Genomic DNA, 25529 nt, shown 5'->3' on the forward strand with positions numbered 1-25529 from the left:
AGAAGAAACACATCTCAAAAAGTATATTACAGATATTTCATTTTAATACTAATACAATGCTATTTCCACGGCTCAAATCCATAACCTATAAATCAGAAACAATTTTACCGTTACTTCAAGTCTTCTCGATATATTGGCAAAGGTAAATTTCAGTCTAAGGTGGTTTATATTCTTTTGCAAATACACAAATATTGCTGTAAAATATTCCTATATTCTCATAAAAGTAATTAATACATACATTAGTTTTTCTTTGCCAACAATACTTTGCTTTCTGACAAAACAATGCTTCTCTCAAAATGAAGTAAACAAATAATGACTTCTCCTACATGTTCAACTCAAAAAAAAAAAGATACAAGTTTCTCTTATGTTATACACATTTATAACACCTATATATCAATCATCAAATATTTCTACATTTTATGGTTTTTTTCATCAACAACATATTCTTATTTGCATTCATCTGGTAACACTTCATTTCACCCCTTACATCCTATAGAAGTAGAAAATTATAAAAAGCAGAATACACTGACTCTAAATCTTGATATTCGTCCTGCTTAGCGCGATTGCTGGAGTACAAATTTGAGGTTTTTGACTTGCTTTTCTTGTTTTTGCAGAAGTTTAATGAAGGAAGGAGATATATCTCACACAAATGTCAAGAGAAATGATGATGAATTACGCGATATCGTGCAAGAAGAAGAAGAAGATCTTGCACAATCAATTGATGAGAGGATGAAAGATGTCTCAAGTTTTCGACGTTTCAACAGAGTTCCTGAGGAACTTAAAAAGGGAAGTGAATGTAGTTACTCTCCTAAATTAGTCTCAATAGGTCCTTTTCATCATGGAGTTGATAACCTTAAAACTATGGAGGAACATAAGTGGTGTTATCTCAACACACTTGTGAGTAGAAAACCAATACACACACAAACCATATTAGATAAATGTGTGAAAACACTTAGAAATTTAGAGGATAAAGCAAGAAAATGCTATGGTGAAAACACATTTGAACAAATTGGAAGTAATGAGTTTGTTCAAATGATGTTACTTGATAGTTGTTTTCTCATTGAGCTCTTTATCAAGTTTGTTATAAAGGGTTTTCGACGTAGAGATGATATACTCTTTATCAACTATGACATGTTTTTCCGTCTTAGATGTGACTTGATTCTACTCGAAAATCAGATACCATTCTTTATCCTTCACCAAATGTTCAACTTAGTTCCAATTCCTAAAGAATGTACTTACTCCCTCATGCAACTTGTTTTACTCTTCTTTAGAAAACTGATTCCTGGTGAAGGACTAGTAACTATAGAGAAATTTGGTCCTAGTGTTCACCATATACTAGACTTGATTCATCATTGTTATCTTCCAACGAGTCCACAAGTTCACTCGAATGGAACACAAAAGCATATGCATAATGTGTTACATCTTCACGACGTAGGGATCAAGTTCAAGAGAGCAATAAGTGATAGTGTCATGAATGTAAGGTTCACTAAAGGCAGAGTCTTGGAAATTCCATCATTGAAAATACATAGCTACTCTGAGATTTTGTTCAAGAATATGGTGGCATTGGAGCAATGTGGAACCTTTAGAAGTGGAACAAAGCACGTTGCGTCTTACGTTTACCTCATGAAAAGTCTTGTAAGGTCTGCAGATGATGCAAGTTATTTGACAGATAGAGAGATTTTGGATAGCAGTATGTATAATGATGATGAGATTTTTCAACTGATGATGAGGCTTCATGTGGAGTTTGATGTCAAGGATTTTTACTATAGTGGACTTTGTGAGAAAGTTAATGGATATAAGAAGAAAAATAAGTGGAAAAAATGCAGACAAAAATTTAGCAATGTATATAAGAAGACTGCCAAAAGAATTTCATGCTAACAATTTTTTTTTTCTTTAGTAGTTTTATGTTTTTGCTGCAATTTTAGTTTCTTTTATTTGCTTTTTTATTGCACCATACTTGAGAAATTATTATATGGAGATACCAAATTATATCTATATACTTGTTGTTTCATTACTGTATTCAAAAGTCAAATCTCTTTGTAACTACGTCATTTGTCCATATAAGCCTTTTCTTGTTGTTGCTTTTGCTTGTTATTGTTGCATTTTCGTTTTTCGTTCATAAGGTCTATCAGAAACAATCTCTTTAGGTCCTATCGATAAACAATCACTCTACCTTTGAGTCAAAGGTAAGGTAAGAACTATTCTACCCTTCCTAGACGCTAAATTGGTTGTTGTTATAGCAAAAGGAACATATAATGTAGCATAACATAAAAATCGGTTCACAAAAAAGCTTGACGATTAGAAGACTGTAATGGAGAAATCCGACTGTATTACTCTTTTACTCGAACAACATACGTACATGGTTTTGAGTATTAAGAAAAAAGAAACCAGTCAATGTCAAACTGAGTTTCTTTGCTTCATCTTAACTTCTTCACATCTCAGAGAAAAGACAATTGTTTTTCTATACAATAACACTATGAAAATAATATCTGGTAAATCATGTTTACACATTGGACAATCTTTATAATCGATGTCACAATAGCAAAAGGATAAATATAGTACATTTTTTTCTGCATAAGTTTGGCTGAAAGTGAAGTAAATTTCCCCTGTCGAACTCCATAATTACTGCATTTTTCTGCATAAGTTTGGCTGTAAGTGAAGTAAATTGCCCCTGTCGAACTTCATAATTACTGCTAGCAGATTTACGATTCATCCATAAAGACAGCACCGTGTCCATTAGCTTTCATGAATTTCTTAATCAGAAGTGCAAGTATAGCGATTGTAAGTCCAACTGCTGCCCATGTGAAGAAACGGTCATCAGCCTGCCGCGGAATGCTCTGTTGAGGTGTATGCAATGTCCGATGCTCATTAGGCCGTACAGCAGGGGGCTCTATAGGTGTCTGTACAGGATCAGCATCTAAAGCCAATTCACGTCTTTCTTCAGTAGTTGTGTCAGCAACAGATGGATTAGGAGGTCTTTCTTCAGTAGCCTCGTTACTGGGGTTCTCAGGACTCTCTTGAACCTCCTCCTCTCTATTACTGTTCTGTTCTTCGGGAGCTGGTGAGGTAGTAGCTTGAGGAACTGGGGGTGCTTTGCTTAGCATGTATTCATGTATCTGTAAAATAAACCAACTAATAATTCTCATGCTCACAGATGACAACAGATTGGATGTCAAAATGATATTCAGATAATGCTATACCTCGTCAATCAGCTTCTGGCGCTCAGGAGTCCCATATCTTGGAGCCACATCACGAGATTTAATAGCTAAAACACGCCTTTCTTCCTTTGTGTATTCTAGTGATCCAAGGGCACCATTTGGGCTGGTAGGCATAAATGCGATCAGAGCTACCAACGCAGTGCGAACTGCAAATCAAAAGTAAAACAATTAAATACAGATTAGCTTCAGTAGCTGTGCACCTCCCAAAACATGGGAAGCAGCATCCATTAATTCAAAAGAGCATACCACACAATAGCTTGATCCATTCTAGTCAATATAACTAAGGAATAATAATTGCAAAAAAAAGTTTGCTCACACTTCACTTTTTTATTTGAAAATTTTGCCTACTATAGTGTCAGCAGTTTTGTTCTGCTCAAGTACAGCTAACCAGCAGCCATTATAAAAAAAATTTAGCGCATGAATTAAATCATTTCTATCTTTTACATCCATCAACACAACCTCATGCTATATTTCAATAATATAGACTCAGCTAAATACAGCCACAAGTTAAAAGCAATGGAGCATATAATTTTCGAGGGAAATTTCCAACTCATGCATATGAAGATATATTTTTATGTCCTAACATGTCATTGCCTAAAATTGCAACAAGAGGAACTGTTCTATTGCTTCCACGTAAACAGGGTATCTGTCAATATATCCCAAGAAAAGAACATTAAGACCACGATATGAAAGTGAAATTCATCAAAATATAACACATCGAGAAAAATGGTAAGAGAGAATGATGAAGTTACCACTCCAGGACGGTTGCCAGTGCTCGGGATGATGATTAGAAATACTCAAACAAATCTTGGTTTGAGTTTCAAAACGTCCATTTGGCTGAAAAGAGCAAAACCATGAGTTAGCAGATTATTAATATTAAACATGAAATGAATCAACTACTAATGAAATTTGGCTTCTCCAGTCTGTAGCCTGACCCACCCACAAAACAGACTCCGTTTTGACCCACCACACTCAATAATCCCATCTATTCTCTTTCAGTTTGTTAATCCACAAACCTTTTGTTTTCCTTCTCCAAACTTTTTAGCTACCCTCCTGAATGAACTTGTAGCAAGGAAGGGGGGAGGGGGCTTGGTCACTCCTCAAAACTTAATCAAGATTTGCACATGGAGCAAAGCAACAACTTCCTTCAGACTCGAGTCAGATCTTATCGTATGGTAAAAACTTTCCTAAGATTTGCTGACTTTCCACTTGTATTAGAAATCTCTCAGCCACTTTTTTCCCATAATACCTTTTTTCACATCAAAACTTATTAGCACCCTGCCCGGCCCAATCTGTAAAGTTTGCTTGCGGCAGGATGGGGGGTTTGACCGACAAAGCTCGCGCCTCGCCCTATTCTAATTACTAAACCTTGTTCCATAAAATGACTCAAGGAGTAAGACAAGCTTTAAAAATAGAAAGAAACTCACTGTCAAAAGCATGAAAGAAGGAGGCTTGAAAGGATATTCGGCTGGCAACTGAATTCGTCCATGATAAATCCCCCCTTCAAACTCAGAATCTCGTGGACCCCTGATTGCAAATTGCCATTCAAATATGTTCTCCTGAAAAAGTAATATAAAGTTAAGTTTTAAATTGCTATGTCATTGTGCAAGTTCTAGAATTAAAAGTAACTTGTAAATGGACGACAACCAGTCATTTATCAATAGAATCAATTACGACAGAATCAATTACGATGAAATTCATTTACCAGTGATGGATTCAAGATCATATATTCACATGTTACCTCATAGGAATAGAAGGAAAATGCCCAAAAATCAAATCTTGACCATGTATATCACAACACCACATAGACATCAAACCGAGAGCTAGAAGAGCACATAGATCATTCATTATTAGTGAGGTTTATTCTTCAGCAGGATCAACTAATATCCTTAACATATGAACTTAGAACATACAACTCTAACCAAAGAAATTTTATCGAACCTTAATAGTTTTATATCATGAGAATTATTACGTACAACCAGTATTATCATAGTAAATACTAGAAATCACTAGTTGCTGCGTTGTCCAATTTTCAATTTTGTTTATTTTGTCAGCAGTAAATACAGCAAACAAGCTTTTGCCAAACAGTTTCAAATTTTAAGACTTGTACATCCACGCAGGAAAAATTGCATCATGGAAACAGCTTCCCTACCAATGCAATAAACCATCACTTCCATAGCAAATAAAGCAAATAAATGCACCCTCGCCTCCCAACCCTCGCGACAAAGCAAATTAGCTATACCCTCTTACCTTGAATACCAACTAACCATATTTATATCTACACACATACAAGCAGACAAATTCTCCAATGTATTGGACACTTCTTTCTTATCCCAATAAATTTGACTAAATTTCGAATGTATCCAGCAAATTTACCTACATCCACTTGTTCCACAGTTTTAGCTTCTTCTTTTTTTCCACAGTTTTAGCTCATGTCAAGTGAATTAGACTAATTCTCTAAGCTAAATGCCTAAATCAAACTACATTAATCCTCAATTCTTCAAATTAACACATATAATTTGCAATTAACCTAAAAAGTTGATCTTTTTAATAAATTTGAATCTCACAAAGCAAAAAATGCACCACATTAAAATTCTAGATCCAAACAGATAAAACATGAAAGGATAAGATCGATTTCACAAGAAGAAAAAAAAGGAAAATTAAGGAATTAAATTGAAACCTCAAGAGGAAGGCTCATGAAATCATCGGAAGGATTTGATTGCATCTCTTTAACCTCCTGTAAGATTCTCTTCACCGCTGGATTTTTTAGATTATACTTGTCTTCCGCCATATCTATTACTCTGAGCCTCTGCCGCTGCCGCTACCGTCGCGCCGTCTCCGGTCACCGTCAACCCACCGCCGGTCAGAAAAGTAGCACCGGATGATGATGTGATTATTAAGAAGAAAATTGGTGGGTGAGAATATATAATAAATATAAAAGAAAGTGAAGATTTTTAAGATGGCCGGTGACGTGTCACATTATAACGTGGCAACTAATTATTGGTTATGAAAAGATTAATATATTGACTCGAAGGGATGGATTTATAACTTGCCCTCTCGCTTATCGAAGTTAATCTCAAAAATCTTTTAGAAAATTTATGTGTTATGATAAATTCTTTTATATCAATTTAGTTGTCAGAGGCTCCTTCGACGTAATAGTTATTATTGTATTTTGTAAATTATTCTAACTTACTTTTCTCTTATTAAGATCGTCTTTTTATAATTTTAACTTTAGCACCTATACAGAAGAAAAACTAAACAGTCTCATGACGTTTAATATTAAAAAAACTTAAAATATTACAATGAAGCGTCACAAATTATTGAATATCAATCATTTGTTTCTTAAAAGCCGTGTAAACTTAATTAAGAAATTCAAAGACCCCACTAGTTGAGATGCAAAGTATGAAATACATGATATTGAATTCTTAAATTGGGGACTTCTAATCTTTGTTTCCTATGGGTAAGCCTCGAAAAGAAGAATGGGACACAACAAGACAAACTTGTGGAGAACTTCACTATCTAGAAATTGAAGTCTTCTAAAACTACAAAAAAAATTAATTAAAAATATGTGGCTATCAAAATGCATTAATGTTGAGTTGTTGACCCTTTTAGTGTGAGACTAAAAAAGACCAATGACCAAAATCAAATAACAAAATCAACTTACACATCTCCATCATGTGTTACTACACAAGAAAGAAATAAAGTAGCCAAGAGGGAGACATGGACAAGAAGGGCAAAACCTTATAAACCGAAGTAATCGCACTAAGTGAGGTCTGAAAAAGATGAAATATATGCGACCTTGTTCCTACCTTTGCAGGGTAAAGAGGTTTCTGAAATGGCAAAACCTTAACTTTACATCAAGGTCCTTTTCTCTTTCAAATAAATAACCAAAAACATTGAAGTTGTTCAAGTACAATAATATATCAGAATGATCTCACAAGTAAGGTCGAGATACGATGGAGTCTACACAAGCCATACCTGTGCAAAAGAAGTTCCAATAAACCCTCAACTCAAAAAAATTCCAAAACAGATTTGACAAATACAAAAGTAAGAGTTGTGAAAAAAACTATAGGAAGTTGTTGATATACAAAACAGAACCCATTGGACTTCACAAGTAGAGTAGCAAAGAGATTGGGGGGTGGAGGGGGAGCCAAATGAGCTACCACTGTAATTCTAATGTACATATATGCAGAAAAATGTTAATTGTCCCACACAAATTTTCATATACAATTAGGCATTGAAACAGAAAATTTGGCCTCAAGCAACACTGACCTCTCTAAATTGAAGAATAAACCTTTTAAGGGCAAAAGTTGGTGCCCTATACATTACATACAAGTGCACATAACTAAGGAAAATGAAGATGGAGTTAAGGGTAAAGATAAAACCGAAAGAATAGTTGTAACAAAATTCTATAGCTATGTAATGTTTTACAGGAGCAATTGGAAATGCTAAACAAAAGAGAACTCAACACGATGGCTAATCTCTCCGCAGGCTTGCAACAACACTGTACAGACTCCCCTCCACCAATAGTTACGAAATTCAACAATCGAATTGCCTGTTAGAACATCACTCATGTTGAAGTTGTACATAGGGCTGATTTGAAGCAAGCACATGCTCAAGCAATATCTGGTAGATCATGGTAGGAGTCAAAATAGCATGACGATCTCAAAAGAGTCGTCATGATCCATTTACAGCCATTTCAGGCGATGATTTTGGAGGTATCAATGGATAGTCCTCTCCTCTCTGCCTATTATCGGGAGAACTGTGCATGCTTTCAGAATAACTTTTTGGACCATTTGGTTCTCGGTGGTCATGATTATCCAAACCAGCACTCCCATTGTCAGTAGAATTCCCCTTCTCCTCATGGTTGGACTCGACAGATTTCTCATCTCCATCTGAGCATGGACCATCTTGTACTGTACTACCCATCTTTTTAGCGGGTAAAACTGCTTGACTTAAGGTTGAGCATAAAGCAGCAAAAACACTGTCTCGAGACTTTGAACCTTTAGCAATAAGCTGCAACCTTTTTGGCTCAGACTCATCTTTCTGCAATAGCTTACGTTTCAATGGGAAAGACTCCACTGACCCATCTTCATCAGAATTATCTGACTGCTTCCTAAGTGGTGGCTTATAATCTTCATCATCCTCATCATCATCATAATCAACAAGCCCCCCAGATCTAAAGAACAGGAGTCTCAAAATATGTTCCCTCAGTTTTAATGAATCCAGATTCAAGCAGTAACAGTTACTTACCTCATGGGTGAGACACTTGGAACAGATCCATTAGGCAAGGCCGGCTGAGACTGCGCTCTACTTGCATTAGTCACGGATGCTGAGGCAGAATCTTCCTCGTCACTGAAGGATACACATATTCAGTGTACCATATAAAACATTTTACATGCAAAAAAGTAAAGGCATACCTCTCTTCATTGAAATATTCTTCTTCTTCTTTCTCTAAACAACGGTCATCAACTCGTTTCCTAGGGTCATCTAATAGATTGCCGATACTTCTTATTCCTGCGCTGTCTAGAGACTACAAAAGGCCCAAAACCATTATGAGCCAAGCATCACTATCAAGAGTGTAATAATGAACAAAAGGCCCAATGAATAATACCTGCTCATATTTAATTTTCAATGATTGGATAGATGTCAACTTTTCAAACTTGACCAATTCATCCCAGAATGAGTCGACTAAATACTTGAGCAATATTTTCAAGTTATCCTGCATTATATCATGTCAGATCCTAAGAAATAAGAGAAGCCATGCCACATTAACTTTTGCAGTCTTAGCAGGTCAAGGAAGTAAGATGCAACCTTACGAATATGCTCAAAAAGTTCAAGAACAGCTGAGTTTAGAAGATTGTAGCGATCTCCATTAGCAACAAAGACATCAACAACAGGTTTTAGGAGATTGTGCTTTGCTATGTAGTTCATCAAATGCTCATCCTGCAGTTAGTACTCAGAAGAATTTCAATATATTCACAATCACAAATATACAGAAGCGAAACACTAGATGATGAAAATAAAAATATACTTCACAGTTCAGTCTGCCAAATTTGTGGCTTATTGGCCATGTGAAATGACATAAGAAGAAGAGAGAAAAACTCTAGCCGAAATTGGTTGGTTATACATGAAAAGACGAAAACCGACTCATGGTCAACCATGTTTTTGTGTACGTAATTTGCATCTCCTTGATGCCTTTCTAATACAATATCTTACTTCATCAAAAAAAAAAAAAAAAAAAACTCAATCACAGTGACGTTATTAATTGATGCACATAAAATCACAGGGTAGAGGATTTAATTAGAGGGAGAAAATCTATCTGTGCTGCTAGAAGAGCTTCATCATCTTACTTCTACAATATTTTGTTGCACCAAATCTTACTAAATATCCAAAATTTAATTACTAGATCGAAGTTTAGATTTGGTTCTTCATTTTGATCCCCCCTATTCTACACCTCAGTGGACTCTAGGAGTCTAAGGCGGTGTTTGGATTAGCTTATTAGTACGTACTTTTGGCTTTTAAGCACTTTTTAAGTTTTGGAGGTGTTTGGAAAAGTTAAAAAGTGCTTACAAGCACTCACCTTTACGCCAAAAAAGTTCTAAAATAAGCCAAAAGTAGGGCATCCCCTACTTATGGCTTTTAGCTATTGACTTATAAGTTGCTTTTTATAAGCTTATCCAAACAGGGCACTACAGTACTTCAAGTCTTTGCAGTTTTACCTAGTTATTATCAGATAAAACCTGCATAAGATAGCTACCAGTTTCATTTTCAACATTAACCAAGTCTCTTGGGCAATTGTGAACTCATGAATCACACCACAAGACAAACAGAACAAGACAGAAATATGGAGGACCACTAAAAGAAAAATCTTTACATGCAGGTCTACAGTGCTATGCAAAAAAAACCTTTTATTTTAATGACCCAGACATTCCCTGTAAATTAGCTGGCCCAATCCCAGTTGGAGCACAAGTTAGAACTCATGACATGCGCCTACCACGTATACCGCGCTATACTTCATTTATTGTTTGACCAAAGGCCAAGGCCTTGGGGGCTACTTATATTAAAACATGTAAGAGCATTTAACATTCACCATAGAGGACAAATAAATCAAAACTTTATCAATTCAGTCATGTCCGCAGACAACACTCTCTTGCTTAGTAGAAGTAACAACTCACATTGCGGGAAATAAGAGTTCTCATAAATCTAACAGCAGCAACTACCAGGTACTTCTCTTTTCTTCGTGTCAGAAAAAGAACTTTATCTATCACATTATTAAGAAGAAAGTTGCACCTGAAACACAGAAAATAATCCACATTAAACCAAATATCAAATTTAGCATTTAAGAACCAAGTAATTCCATACCAAGATTAGAAGATTACTTTATTCTATAAGGATGGTGCACGATACAAAAACATAGGAGATCACAAATATTTAGTAGTATTTCAGGCTTGTAACTACTTTGCTTTCCAGTTCCTCCATCAGAACTCTCAGAGTTACTGACAGCTTGCGTGATACCATCCGTCGGACTCGGGCAAGATGATGTTATAACATCAATGAGTTGACTTAAGTGCTTCTCGTAGAAGATTTCAACAATGGTCTCTCTCTGAAACAAAATTAAAAGAAAACAATAAAAACAAGACTTCAAAATAGTTGTATAAATGTAAAAACAATAAGATAAGACAGTTTTGCTTATTTTTTTGTGTCGAACACATTGTGCGGAAGGGGGGATCCTTGCAAAGCCAAGAACCCAAAAGTTTCATTTCATAATAAGGGATCGTGAAACATGAACTCAGAATCTCTGCATACTCTGATGCCATGTGGATTATGTGAACCACCTCATCAAAGAACTTATGCAATTAAAGAGGAGACAAGTGCATTTTCTTGTTTTTTCAGGAACAATAGCAATCTAATACTTCGAAAAGCAATTAAGTCACAAACAAAACTAATCCCCATCCAAAAGCACGAGGAATCAAATTGAAGATAGTTTGTTTTTCGATAACCGGAAAATCTGTTGCTTCTAGTTTTGAAACTAGGTGGACAGTGGGTAGACTCCTTTATCTAACCTTTTCCATTGTACTACCAAACTTGATCCAGAGCAGGATTAAAGCTCATTACGTGTGCCTGCCACACATCCTGTGTTGTGCTACCTTTGCCCTTGAACCGAAGCCCTGAGTAATCAAGTTAGCAGATGCTGAACCGCCTAAAATAGTAGTGCCTCCACAGGCAGATACTAAACCACCTATAGCAGTAATGCCTCTAAAAGTTCAACACCTATAGCAGTAATGCCTCTAAAAGTTCAAATTGTCCATAGGTATATTTTTAGAACTTCACAAAGGAGCGAAAATATGGTATCAAAACGAGTTTCTTCCCCCCACTGTCTACTGATTCCGTCTTCCTCTATAATTCAATCCTTAATCCTACCCCCCCCCCCCGCCCCATATTTGCAAACAAGCACTAGACAACAACAACAATGTCCCCTGTGTAATCCCACAAAGTGCCAAAGTGAGGTCTGGGAGGGTGGCGTATGCACAGCCTAACCCCTACCTTATGGAGGTAGAGCAGTTCCCGATAGAACCTCAGCTCAAGTACCTTACATTGAACTCAGCAAGAAAAGGACATGCAGCAATGAAGAAACCATAGAGAAAATAGTGGAGAAAAGAACAGTAGCAAGAACAAAAAATATGATAACCGAAGCATAGGAAACAACAAGTATAAATAAAATTGTAGCATAGGGTAGTACGAGGGTACTAATAATAATACTAATAAGGGGCCTACTAACCTTCTACCCTAATCCTTGACTTCCATATCTTCCTATCTAGAGTCATGTTCTTAATAAGCTGCATGTGCGCCATGTCAACTAACCACCTCTACCCAATTCTTTTTCAGCCTACATCTACCTCTCCTAATACCCACCATAGCTATCTCCTCACTGGGGCATTGCGCGTCTCCTCTTCCCATGCTCGAACCATCTCAGCCTCGCCTCCTCATCTTGTCCACCACGGAGGCCACACCCACCTTGTACCAAATATCATCATTCCTAATCCTATCTCTCCTAGTACGCCCACACGTGCACTAGGGAACAAGCAATAGATGTGATCAGAATATTGGAAGGCAGTAACTCCACTTAGACAGGTCAGATATTATCAGTAACAAACAACAACAAACAGTGTAATCCCACAAGTGGAGGTCAGGTATTATCAGTCAGGAATAGAATTTGTTGAAGATCATTCACCATCACTATACCTGGGAAGACATAAGAGACAAAATGCTAGATCCATAAGGAAAAAGCACATCGAACATCATGTTCAAAGTGCAAACCCCATCATTAACTTGACTGGCCAGATTTTTTTGGACAAGGTACTAAAATTTAACTCCCCGGAAAAAATAAAAAGCTAGAAATGTCGTGGCAAAACCAGAAAAGCTATAAGCAAAGCACCTGTGATCCTGATGCATATGAATCCAAGAGACTGCGCAGAATTTCAAGAAACTGGCAGTGCATATCATCCTCAAAATCTGTTAGCATACCTTTGACCTGCAATTTGAAGCATGCTATTACTTACTTCGAGTTCCTTCCATGGTGGCACTAAAATTAACAAATATGGTCTAAGCCACAAAAAGGACATGTCTTTTGGCTAAATTACAAAAATATCCAGCACAAGGAAACAGGACACATCAAAAAAATGAGAAACGGAGGAAAGACCAAATACTTCTCCAACACCATTTGATAGTAACAGAAAGCCAAGAAAAAAGATGTGTACTAAAATTAACAAATATGGTCTAAGCCACAACAAGGACTTGTCTTTCTGCTACAATAACAAAAACACTCATACGGAAACCGGAAATGTCCAAAAAGATGAGAAATGGAGGAGAGACCAACCACATATCCAATTATTTATACCATGAATCAAGCACCGCATTTATGGCATAGAATAACTGACCGTTCACACATGACAGAAGATGCCTCAGAAAAACATGTTGGGGGAACAGGCATTAGATATCAAAATACATATATTGAAGCACATCATTGCAACAATAAATAAATATTACATGAATGAATGCATCTTAAGAGAAGGTAACCAACATCCAGAGTCACACTGATACACTGGATATTCCATTAGTCTCCACCATCAGGCAAAAGTTGATGTTAAAACTCTAAGGAAAAGAAGAGAAGAAAAAACCAAAATTTTGCTCACCAGAAGCCCAAACAGAGCAAGACCTTCCTGGCGAATTACATAAGACCGCAGCAGATTTGGATCTTGGTTCAAGAAAAGAATGAGGATGTCTGTCCTGCATCAGTTAGAATCATTTTGGATGAGAATTTCAGGGAAGAAAACACTACAATCATTTAAAAAGACAAAAGGAAAAGGAAAAGAGTCTACTTGCTAAAATATAACGATATGGTCCATTACCCCGTCAGGACTAGCTTCTTGTCTTGGCTCTCCAAAACATCAGCTATGATATCGAATATGCCTTCGTTAACAAGATCCCTGCATCCATAATAGTATTTGCAGTTCTATCAGCTCCATTTGCTATGAAAGCAACATAAGATATATTAGACTGATATTAATACAAAAGATGCAGCATGTGATGCATACCTAAATAGACGATGTTGCTGGACCACCTGCAAACTCTTACTCAAAGTACAAAACTCGTGCAAAAAGTGCACCTGCCCAATCCAAGAAAAGGAAAAAAACAACAAGTAATGATGAGACTACAATACCCTTTCCCAGATCTCCCGATAAACATCAGATAAGGAACAAAAAAGTAAAAGGTGATAATACTACTAGCTTTTCAAGAATAACTGACAAAGGAGTGCACTATAAAGGAATATCATTAGCGCAAGAACATGCCAAATGTTAGGAACAGGTTTTTGGATTCATAGAGAAACAAAAGACAATAATTGTTAGCACATCACAGAACAAACTCAACTACTAGAAAGTAGCATCAGTAGTAAATTTTGGAAGTAATGTTAAACAGACGCAGGGATATATAATTTTACCAATTGCACTCCCACCTACGCTCAAGGTTTTCCTACATTTCCATTAAACAAATTTTAAATCTGACAAGATGAGTAATAAGAGGGGAGAGGATCTTGACACAATCAGATCCCTAGAGGAAAGGGTGGAGCTCGAGTTTTTGTCAAAAAAAAAGGCTTAATAATAAATTTTACTTACAGTCGTCAAAATAATTTTCCACTAGTTGATTCTAGACCCCAAATCTAGCCTACACAGAATTATTAATCCATAGGTTGAAGGAGATGATCCTGGATTCTAGTCTTCCTCCCCATCTTGTATTAGAACTCATAACCATAATGCTGGTCAGGATCAGGATGCACAAAACCCACACACCGTTTGAATTTGAAAATATATGGTTTTTTGCATAATATTGGGGGGGGGGGGGGGGGGGGGGGGGTTGGATAATCAATTACCCTCAAGTTTCTGCTTTGACCAATTCAAATTTAATGAGAAAACAGCAAGCAAAGAAAATATAAGAGAATGACCAACCAAAAAAAAGAAATAGATGAGTCCAGTGATTAAACGAATAAGCAATTATCAGAGCTGACAACATAACGAACAATTAAATGTCTAAAAAGAAAAAAAGAAGCAAACTAATAGCTGCAATGCAACAGAGGCAACCCAAAATAAAGAGGAAACAACAATTTTCTTTACCAAATTTTTCTTTGATTCTGCAGATGTAGAAGGCAACTTCAACTTTCCAAGCAAATCCTGAATGAAGGTGCTATCATCTTTTAAGAGAGATACAACCTATATCAAAAACCAAACAGTCAAGAACTATATTAACCAGAAGAAACAACTTTTCAACTTCAGGAAGAAAATCTTACAATTGCATTGTTTGACTGGATTATGGAATTAAGGTTTGCAACTATTGCATCATCCAACACTCTAGGCAAAATGGCATCCTGAAAGTAAGCCCATATACTGTAAGTAAAATTGATAGTATAAGGATGTCATCTAAAAAGTAAAAGAACATAATCACCTTCAGATAGCCAACTCGGTATGTTTGATGTATCTTCGATAGGACTATCGAATCTTTAATAGATATAGCCTAACACACCCACAAATAAATAACAGATATCAACAAATGCAAACTGAACTAACATTGAAGACGTTTCAGCAAACATTCCTCAGAGGTACTATTACAGCAGGAAGAAAAGGAGTACAAAAGAAACAATGTACCTCCTTAAAGACCACATGCTCTTTGAGAAAATTGCGATGATGAACATGAGGAGCATCTGGATCATCTGTTGACCAAAATATGAATCAGGTCGTCAGCACATTCCAAAATGAGATCAATGTCTTCAGAGTAAGAGGTTGGAGTAAGACGTTGGCCATTCAGAATACAATAATTAAACAAAGAGTTCTATTGAAATTAAAAAAAGACATTTTAACTAAAAGTTGAAAGCAATAGGATCAAAACGTACATTCAAGACACCCAATAATATCTATTATCAGCTCATCACCAAATATTTTTTCAAAGATCTGAGTGTTATTGAGCATCACTGCAAGAAACCATTTCACGCTGATTAATTAAATCCCATAAAACAAGCCAAAGCATACCCAAAAGAAAATGGTAGACAAGTAGGAAATACTAACTGATTCCTCTCACTATTTTGAAAACAATGTGAAGATTCTCGATGTTCTCCAGATCTTCGGAAATCCTAAATAAATCCATCAGCTTATGGAAAAAATCTTGCTGCAGAACAAAAGAACCCAACTCAGTGCGATTCACCCATTGATCCGGAAAACAAGAAGACAAATGATTAAACAAGTAATTCTTAACATGAACAGAAATCAATAAAAACGTGAAACACAAGCCTTATTTCGCCCTTTTTGGGATAGGAGTAGGGAGGGATCCTCTCCCTTTTTCTCGTCTTATAGATAGCGTTAGAAACTCCTCGAGAGTTCATCACTAACATGAATAAAATACTGCACTTTGAATAAGGATTTTGCACAAACAGTACAAAAGAATCTGTCATTTCCAGCTATTCTAAGACTTGTAAAAGGAAGAAGGAGATATGCAGGGAGAAAGCAGTGACTGAAGCTCTTTAAGAGTTTCGCCAGTGACAGAAAAATCTTTACATGACCAGAGCAAGTAGTGGACTCATGTTGAGCTAACAGCTTGCCCACATTGTTTTCACTTTGACAAGAAAAGAGCCAAAGTGGCGAAAACCAGGAAGGGTGAAGAGGGGTGGGGGAAGGGCAATGGCAGCACAGAGTACTAACCAACTTATCTATAACAGATAATCAAGTTCTCATCCAGTTTTTGTTAATGTACTTGATAATTGCTTCAAAAAGGTGAAGTCTGGACATCTATGTTTTCAAGTTGGGTAATGAATACGACAGCAATTAATTCTGAAGCTGACATGATAGAAGCAATTTCACAACCATCACTAATCTTCAATTTCATTGTTAGGAGGAAGACATTACTAATGCTAATTTGAGGTCAGGAAATCCCTCATTTCAATGACAATTAATTGTCCAAAAAGAAATCAAGCTTATAAAACTGCAAGATCCATGAAGCTCACATCGTTCAATATTAGTTCGGTAACACGCAACTGATCAGCAATGCCACCCTCTACAACCGTCTGCAAGTCAAACAATAAAAAACATTTTCAGAAATCAGTAAACAGTATGAAAAGATTTGCACAACTCAGAAGTGTATTGCCTTCACAAACACAAGCAAACAGAGCTTTTGCTATATTATATACGCTATACCCTTTAATTTAACATGCTTTTTTTTTGCACCCAAGGGTGTCGGCTGGTGGTCAATGAAGTGGTTGAGAACCCTAAGGTCTTAAATTCAAAACTCAGCAAAGACAAAAAAAAAACACTAGTTGATTCTTCCCATTTGTCCTATCCTGGCCTTGGTGGCCAGAGTTACCTGGTAATTGTTGCTAGTGGGATATATCCCATGGTATTAGTAAAGGTGCGCGAAAGCTGGCCCGGAAACCACGGTTATCAAAAAAAAAATCAATGTTTTTTTGGTTGCTAACTTAGTATTGAGAAAGCAATCCCCACCCCCACCCCTTTTTTTTACCCTCCCCCCAAATTACTAAGGCACACCCTCACGTGCAACTTAGAGATTTGGTAATTATCAAGGCAATATAAGACAAATACATTTCAACTATTTTAAGATAATATATGTTGAAAAGGATGACAAAGATAAACCTTTAATATCAATGGAAGCGTAGAAAGCTCAATGGGGGGTAACTCCTTCAAATCACTGTTGACACTATGAAATGTCTCGTCTGAAAATAGTAAAAGAAAAGAAGAAGAGAAACAAATGAGTCATGCACATAAAACCTTTTTCCAACAGGTCTGAAAAGATTAGTCAACAAAAATATCAACAGTTATTTGTAAGCACAAGAGAGCCCAATGATAGGTGTCCAAGAAGTAGGAGAGAAACTGTGTGGACCTATTTTTGTAAAAGGCAACAATTTATTTTTTCCTTGTCATCATTGTTCTAAATGTTACTCTTCTTTTCCAGAAACACTCAAGACTACACCATGTGTTATCATGTGACCCATGTCTCTCCACTGGAGGATCTCTGCTAAAGGTGGACAACAGAACATACCCTCAAACCCCCACCCCACCCCACCCCAACCCTATTGTCAGTTAATTGAAAATGTCGAAAATGAAATGTGAACTTGAGAAACAGACTTTGTAACATCTCTGAAAGCTAATTTCTATATTTTGTAATTAAGGAGTACAATATCAATACATATAGTTAAAAGTGATCCTTAATAATTAACACTTCGCCAAGAAAACAAGAATAAAGGAAGAACTCTACCAGTCAAACGACAAAATACACATAATAAATCATTACAGATTTATATATCTTAACTTCATGCATAAGCAATAAAGGAGTATATTTGTATAGAAGAACACCAGTACACAAGAAAGTAGACAAGCTTATAAAAAGATATGTCTTTCTACGAATAGCACATATTTTTTTTATTTTCAAGTTTAAATACCGGGGAATCCATCTAGAGCACAGCCCTTAAGACAAACACAACCTTCAAAACTCAGGAGATGATGGGCACACCCCTCTTAAATACTAGGCTTAGTCTTGGCATAAGGCTTGATCCCGTGATATAAGCCACAATCTCCCTCAAACTCTGCCAAGTGAGCAAAGTCGTGCAGAGAAAATTACACTTAATCTTTTATACCAACAGCAACCTCGTGGGTTCACCAAAAGGAAATAAAGAATAAACAGCTATTTCTCAAGTGTACAAAATCCCTCTCTATTCCACCAAAAGCTCTTGCATTTTTCTCTCCCCATATAGTACATATAAGTGTTAGTGAAGTAACATCGCATGCCCCGAGTCTTCTCAGTTGTATAGGACAAGTCTAGCTAAACAATACTTTTTTGAAGGAGAATTGCTATAGCATGCTATTTCTCAATGCATCCAGAGGATTGCGGTGAAGCAACCCAATATAGTCAATAACACATCTCATTTGAGTCTGCCTCAAATCATCAACAATGCGCCTTAGATAAACTAATTCTGGTTCCAGCATCAAAATTTATTCATATCATAAAAATAGCAATTTAAGTGTTTAATAATAGCAACTGAATTATTCATCAGGAAACATTTCATGCTAAATCACGATAATTGCAATTGAGTTTTAACATTTCCTGTTTGGCTATTGAACCACATAATGCTACCCAAGTAGATTAATCTCATTTCATTTTGATTAATTGGAGAAAAATAGAGCGAAACTTTTCAATGTACACACTCCATATATCCTCATGGGGCCAGAAATATGACTACCCCCACGTGAGTACTATATTCACAGACAAACTTTTGAAACTCAGCATCATGGAAACTCAATAATGTTCCATTTGTCAAGTGTATGGAAAGATTACTCTATAGACTCACTGTTAAGACTACTGAAGTGCATGTTCCTTTGCACGCTACATATATGGTCCCTACAAAAAAAAACAAGATGTTATCTGCTGGTGTTTCTAACAGCTTCTATAAAATCTGAGCAACCTTAAAGAAGTAGATTAAGGATGGTAGTATAACCAAGAAAAGAGGAGATAAAATACAAAATAAAATTCCAAAAACTTGCCATATGTAGGAGCAACCAGTCGTCTCTTGAAAGCTAAGAGCTAGTTCAGTTGAATACTCCGGATCCCTCCAAGATATAATTGTATCTGAATAGAAGAATATATTTTCTCATGAAACTGTACACTAACATAACAGAAGTAATAAACCGGAAGAAAGAAGACAAAACTATGGAGCTGGAGGATACCTTCTTGCTTCCGATAGATATCATCTGCACTGATACGGTGCAGAAGCAAAGTTTCATGATCTTCTTCATCAGCTACAAGCAATCCTAGATCTTCTGATCTCTGCATTGACATCAACAATCAGATGCAATAAAAGTTAACCCCTCCCAATCAGTGCAAGTGACACGTTATTTCTCGACACAAACAAAATGGTATAAGCTGAACATCAAATATTCCACAAACACTTACCTCTATATAATCTACAGTAACATGACCCGTTCCTTGATCATCCCATTTTCCATCGTCATTCAGGCGATAGACCTTTACACGCTGTAGTGCAGATGAGACAAAGGTTAATATTACAGAATTGATGTAATACAAGAACAGAATAACAACAGCTAAGCTACACATGTTAGCAAGTAATCTGCTTAAGTTCATCAGCATGTAAAAAATCATAGTTGAGAGTTGAGACACAGCGGGAAGGTTCTTCTTTCTTAGAGGTTTGTGTGTGTGAAAGGAAGGGGGGGGAGGGGGGGTCTAATGAAATATACAGAGACAGAGCTACAAGAATGTAGAAGAAAAATCTACATTGGTCTTCAGAAAGGCGCACAGAACAAAAGATGCTACAAACTACACAAATATTCCAATCCTTCCTGCACACCTGAATTGGAGACAATATTTCAGCTGGGAATGACGAAACAAACTTAGTTCCGCTCATGTAACGAATTTGCACCTTATAAAAATAAGGGGTAGCCTAACATGCCTTAATTAACTGTAGTATAGCTTTTATTTTTAAATAAAAGAGCCATCACATATCATTTTATTTCTGCAGAGAACTGGATATGTTAATACCCAAAAAAAATCCTTTTGAGAAAAGGTAATTGTAGTTTAATGCCCAATCTCATATCCAACAGAATAACAGAATACAGTTACTCCCTCCACGACAAGTATCAGATGGTCAAGTTACTGGTATAAGAATAGGAAGTGCAATAACCATCTATATTTTCTAAGGACCTAACAAGGTAATATCCTACATCAGTAGCAGGTCACCTCTACTGTCATGTCGACTGATACACACCAAGAAAATTTACCATTCTAACAAACTACACACTAAATGTGGCTCTAGATATCAATCTGTTGATCAACCAAACATGTCACAATTCCAATACAACTAGAATAAGCTATGAAGATCCACTATATCCATTGGCTCATTCCAATGCTTATTTTATTTAGAAATGATTTTGGGTTGTAGCAGAAGTTTTTTTCAGAAGCTGAAAAGGTTTTTTTTCCTGAAGCACTTTTGAAACCTTGACCAAGCACAAATTGTAGATCTAATATAGGTCAAAGGATTTGAAAAGACTTCCCAAATGAAATTTCCAGACACAAACTGCTATCTTTTTATGTAGTAGAGGCATATAAATAACAAAAGCATTGAGGAAATGTAGGTTACAAAATAAAGGAAGAACAATCTGTAAAAAGACAAGGGAGCTGATAAATTCAGTAAAAGAGTATGGGCTATTCTCACTTCATCAGAAAAAAAAAAGACAAGGATTCACCAAAAGCTTTTTTACTGCAAAAGCACTTCTTAAAATAAGTAGATTATAGAAGCATTACAAGTCTAGTCTGAGAGGTTTTAGGCATTTTGAGGGAACTTCCAATGTGTGATTATAGGATTCTTCGCCTCCTATTAATACTTTTTTCTCAATAAGTGATGGAGAGTTCTCCTTCATTACCTTCAATCATCTTATTGTTAAACAACTCCCAATCGGTGGATTTAAAAGTTAATGAAAGATAAGACCTAATAATCTCTAGCAATCTTCTCCGATTTCGTCCTCTATATTTGTTCTTTGCGTCTTCTACCAGGTCTAATCAATTTTCATATTATTTTTTGATAAATAATTAGAGCACAATAATTCATGTCGCTGAAAATGGATCATTTTTAATATGTCCAATCTTGTATTATTGTAAACCACCTCTTCATTATACAGAAGAAAATATTATTAATGTACAAGGACAAGGACTAAGCTAATGTTGGACATTACAAAAATGGGAGGCCCATGTATACAAAATACAAATACAAATCATACGACATTCATCGTGTGGACACATGGACACATTAACCCTCGGACCCCCACATTTACACCCATATGTCATTGTTGTTTCCATATAATTGTGTTGGTCACACAACAGCTTTATAAATTTGCATAAAATGTTGTTAGGTGTCTTCTTTTTTTGAGAATGTTATTCTGCTAGGCTTCTCTTGGTCGTATAGTAGTCTCGTAATAATATTGTAATACTCATTTTTCAACCATATCTTTTCTTAATGACCGTGGTGTCCGCCTAGTTTTCACGCAACTAGATCCATTTCAACCATATTATTCTAATTCAACGTGTTACATCTTCATCTATGATCCATCCCATCATTCTTCCAGAAGACTAAACACCGCACATTTAGGTTGTTAGCATTAGCCACAAACAATCCCAAATTATCCAATTCGCGGTTATCTTCTTATCCTAAAACCCTTACACAATAAAGTGCTTCTCACAACCAAACTTCCAGCCCACTCCCTCACATGTTAAACTTCAAACAATCTATCAAAGCTATACATCTACATAAAAATCAACACCAGCTAGCCAGACTTGTTCAATTTATGCCCTCGTTTATCCCTGACATTGTCTAACCTCACAAAAGGTGGACGATGTTGAATATTGTGTGTCAATACAAACACAAAATAGATTTGTGATCTATCACATTAAGTTCGTTTTCTTGTTCCCTCAATAACATAACAAAATCCGCAATGAGACTATACACAAATTTGATCTATCACATTAAGTTCGTTTTCTTGTTCCCTCAATAACATAACAAAATCCGCAATGAGACTATACACAAATTTCAATTCTTTTTTTCCAAAAAAAATCCTGGGAAATGCAAACTAACCATCAATGTCAACAACTCAGAAAGTCCCATGGTATGGGAAAACTTTCTCCTGACGCCTAACAAAAAAGTTGACTTTTAGATTTAACATACAAATCAATAATGCAGGTCCACTTTCAGTAAGACTGATCAGTACCGAAACAACAAAACTTAGTCTAATATCAACTGCAGAGGGATGAATATTATAGATTACAAAATCCATAAGAATTCAACAGGATACAAAGCAAACATAGAAGACATAACACAAGTACCTTCTGAAATGAAACTGAACCAAAACATAAATGCTAGAGTAGCACTGCGAAAAAACCCAGCAAATATGATTTTTTTGAGCTAGCTACCTTTAACCAAGCCCAAGGCTTTGACATGTGTCCAAAAGTGAAATACTTTTTGGTAACGCCGTAATATATTCTGAGACAGTTTATGTATTTCTATATCAAACGGAAAGACAACAACAAAAGCAAATTCCCCTCGGACCCACTTCATAAAGACTCATACCTAGAAATCCCCTAACCCAATGACTCACACTTCGAAATTCACTGTATAATTGGCCTTCTCCACAATAAAAGAACAAAGTAAACTCCAACTCAAAATAAAACAGGTACCAGGTCAAGTCTCAATAAAGAAGTTCCACAATACCTCAGCAGCCAAAATGCACAATACATAGTCAAATTCTACTTAAAAATCCAATTCCAGCTAGTTCGAAATTGAGACATAATCAATTCCATGATAATTGATTTCAAAGGGGGGAAAAGCTAAATCAGTGTGACTTTAGTCCTTGGGGTTACAAAGCAAAGAAACGAATTTTCGACAGCTCAAATGCAAAGACAGCGACAAAAGCAAATCCCCCTCGACCAGTGGCTCACATTCGAAATTCACTGTATAATTGCCCTGCCCCTCACCCCTCTCCCCTTCATAAGCACGTTTATCACACTTCTTACCTCAATCTTCAAACCCAAAAAAAAAAAAAGACCTCCAACTCAACCTACAGTTGCAAAACATATCCTGTCCCAATAAAGGAGGTTCACAATACCTTAATAGCTAACATAAAATAGTTAAACTAAAATCACATATACTCAAAATCTAGATAGTTCCGAATTGAGACGTAATTAATTCTATAATAATTAATTTCAAAGAAACAAACAAAAAATGAGCTAAATCAGTGTGAATTCAGTCCTTAGGTTATATAAAGCAAAAGCAACGATTTTTCCAACTGAAAATCAACGAAACTAACCTGCATCGGATTACTAGAGTTTGATGACTTCTCTTGAGCACCCATAGAAACTTCTACAACCCAAATTTCACACTGCCTGCTGTTTTCGGGAGAAATGATTAAAATTAGGGTTTTTGAGTTGCAAAAAAAAAGGGGGCAAAGAGAGGAAGAGATAGAAATGAAGTATTTTAGGTTATTTTGGGTATAAACTTGGGATCAATTCAAAACCCTAACCGCCATTGATGAGTAGTGAATCTTCTCTTCTTTCTCTCTCTTCTTTCTCTCTCTTCGTTTCTTTTTCTTCTGAAGTGTTCGTGCCTGACCTGACCTTTGGGAATACAGAAGCAGTACATTTGTTGATTGTACAAAATGACTTTAATGCCCTTAGATTGTGAGAAAAATATTGAAATTGCCACGGATGAAAAATAATATAAAAAAATATTTATATTGAATAAACTAGAATATTTATAATAATAAAACGACGGGATTCGTAGAGTAATATGTGCAACCTTTTATTAGAAGCTTTCGACTTAGAAGTTTGTTCGGCCTTCTTTTTGACTCGCCCTTTGTTTCGGGCTTAAGATACATCGCTTTGGGATTTGGTGTGCTCGTTGAGGTTTTTCTACCTTTATAGTGAGAGATAGACGACTACAATATCATATTTGTTAAAATGCAATCTCGCATATTTATTTTGGTTAGATGAATATCGCAAATTCGTATATTAGACAATGCTATAGCCCAGAAAACGAGTGTACCTATGAACTTTGTGATATGCATTATCAAGCTATGCACTTTTCATCTCTCCTTTTGATGTGAGATTCATCTAAAGTGTGATGTATATTGATTAACCTCCGATATAAGTATATTCCAATAGCAATTTTAGAATTTTTTACATACAAATTTTACGATATAACTTATCTATTTGATCAAAGTGTCTTACAATTTAACAGTAATAACATATAGTCTCGCAAATGACCTATGAGAAAGGTGTATTTGTTGTCTTTAATTTTTAAATTTACACTTTAAGTATGAGATATTGTCATTTTGGTCTTTTCCTCATGGCCCAAAAAGATTTATTTATAAAAAACAAAATATCTTATATTGCTAAGTTGATTGTTTAGACATAAAAAAACACATATGATCATCCTTAACAACTAAAAACTTGGATGATATACACATGTGAAACAAATAAGGAAAACTAATCTTAACTAACTTTGGGAACATTTTAAATTCATCATTATCAAAACTCAAAAAAGTAGAAAAATGTATTTTATTAGTTATACAATGATATTGTATGGCACTAAGAATCATATAATAAACTACTCCTCTTTGATAGTTTTTTTTGGCAAAGAAGGCTTAGTTTAGTTGATAGACACTAATGTTCTTGATTAAAGGTTGGAGTGTTTCCCAATAGATCAAAAAGTTAAAGTAGCGTTTGATCATAAAATTTTAAATATACGTGATAAATATTAATTGAGTAAAAATTTAAGTAAAATTTATCATTTGTTTGTCCATAGTATTTAGAAAATATATTTCACTTTTTTAGAAAAATATGATTTATATCCATAAGTTTTAAAAACTATCAAAACTAACCATAAATTTGTATTACAGATCAATTGAATCTTTGTTGCAACAAATAACCAGTAGTATCCATGACGCTAAAGCAATGTTATAGTCTGAAGCGAGTGCAATAAACATCATTCAGGACATTGTGAAATAAACAAAGCTCAGGACTTTGTTACCATGAACCGATTATTCATCATTTTTATCAACAATCATATCATCATTTTCATGTTCACTTAATATTTCATAAGTACATTAGTATTCACATACAAAATAATGTAATACAACATAAACAACTATGTACTTCGGTAAAATATAAAAGTTTGATGTAAAATATCAATTTTTA

The 25529-nt window shown here is 35.7% G+C and overlaps 3 protein-coding genes across 4 annotated transcripts; 1 reads left to right on the forward strand and 2 right to left on the reverse strand.

Annotated features, from left to right (window-relative positions):
* The first annotated feature begins 350 nt into the window (after nt 1-350).
* LOC101258841 (UPF0481 protein At3g47200-like) lies at nt 351-2032 on the forward strand. The gene is made up of 2 exons (XM_004253104.5): nt 351-463; nt 615-2032. Exon 2 carries the CDS (start codon nt 622-624, stop codon nt 1876-1878), a length of 1257 nt encoding a protein of 418 aa, XP_004253152.1. The 5' UTR covers nt 351-463; nt 615-621; the 3' UTR covers nt 1879-2032.
* Nucleotides 2033-2312: 280 nt separating this feature from the next.
* Nucleotides 2313-6409, reverse strand: LOC101266615 (ubiquitin-conjugating enzyme E2 32). Its single transcript, XM_004252874.5, has 5 exons — nt 5899-6409; nt 4646-4777; nt 3971-4055; nt 3201-3364; nt 2313-3116 (listed from the first exon to the last, which is right to left on the reverse strand). The coding sequence occupies exons 1-5, from the start codon at nt 6007-6009 to the stop codon at nt 2703-2705; spliced, it is 906 nt and encodes a 301-aa protein (XP_004252922.1). The 5' UTR covers nt 6010-6409; the 3' UTR covers nt 2313-2702.
* Nucleotides 6410-7468: 1059 nt separating this feature from the next.
* Nucleotides 7469-23959, reverse strand: LOC101266318 (uncharacterized). 2 transcript variants are annotated; one of them, XM_004252873.5, is made up of 25 exons: nt 23855-23959; nt 23642-23717; nt 19725-19805; nt 19499-19598; nt 19316-19400; nt 19123-19172; nt 17411-17490; nt 16768-16827; nt 15836-15935; nt 15664-15741; nt 15419-15483; nt 15219-15287; nt 15064-15141; nt 14891-14986; nt 13817-13887; nt 13631-13708; nt 13415-13508; nt 12658-12753; nt 10601-10824; nt 10397-10511; nt 9033-9164; nt 8833-8940; nt 8639-8751; nt 8472-8573; nt 7469-8397 (listed from the first exon to the last, which is right to left on the reverse strand). In XM_004252873.5, the coding sequence occupies exons 2-25, from the start codon at nt 23684-23686 to the stop codon at nt 7896-7898; spliced, it is 2622 nt and encodes an 873-aa protein (XP_004252921.1). In that variant the 5' UTR covers nt 23687-23717; nt 23855-23959; the 3' UTR covers nt 7469-7895. The 2 variants fall into 2 exon arrangements, with proteins under 2 accessions (XP_004252921.1, XP_010314714.1); XM_010316412.4 differs by having other exon boundaries at nt 23642-23720; nt 23855-23949.
* Nucleotides 23960-25529: the final 1570 nt, after the last annotated feature.

Source organism: Solanum lycopersicum, chromosome 12, assembly GCF_036512215.1.
Source record: "Solanum lycopersicum chromosome 12, SLM_r2.1".
Taxonomy (NCBI): Eukaryota; Viridiplantae; Streptophyta; class Magnoliopsida; order Solanales; family Solanaceae; genus Solanum; species Solanum lycopersicum.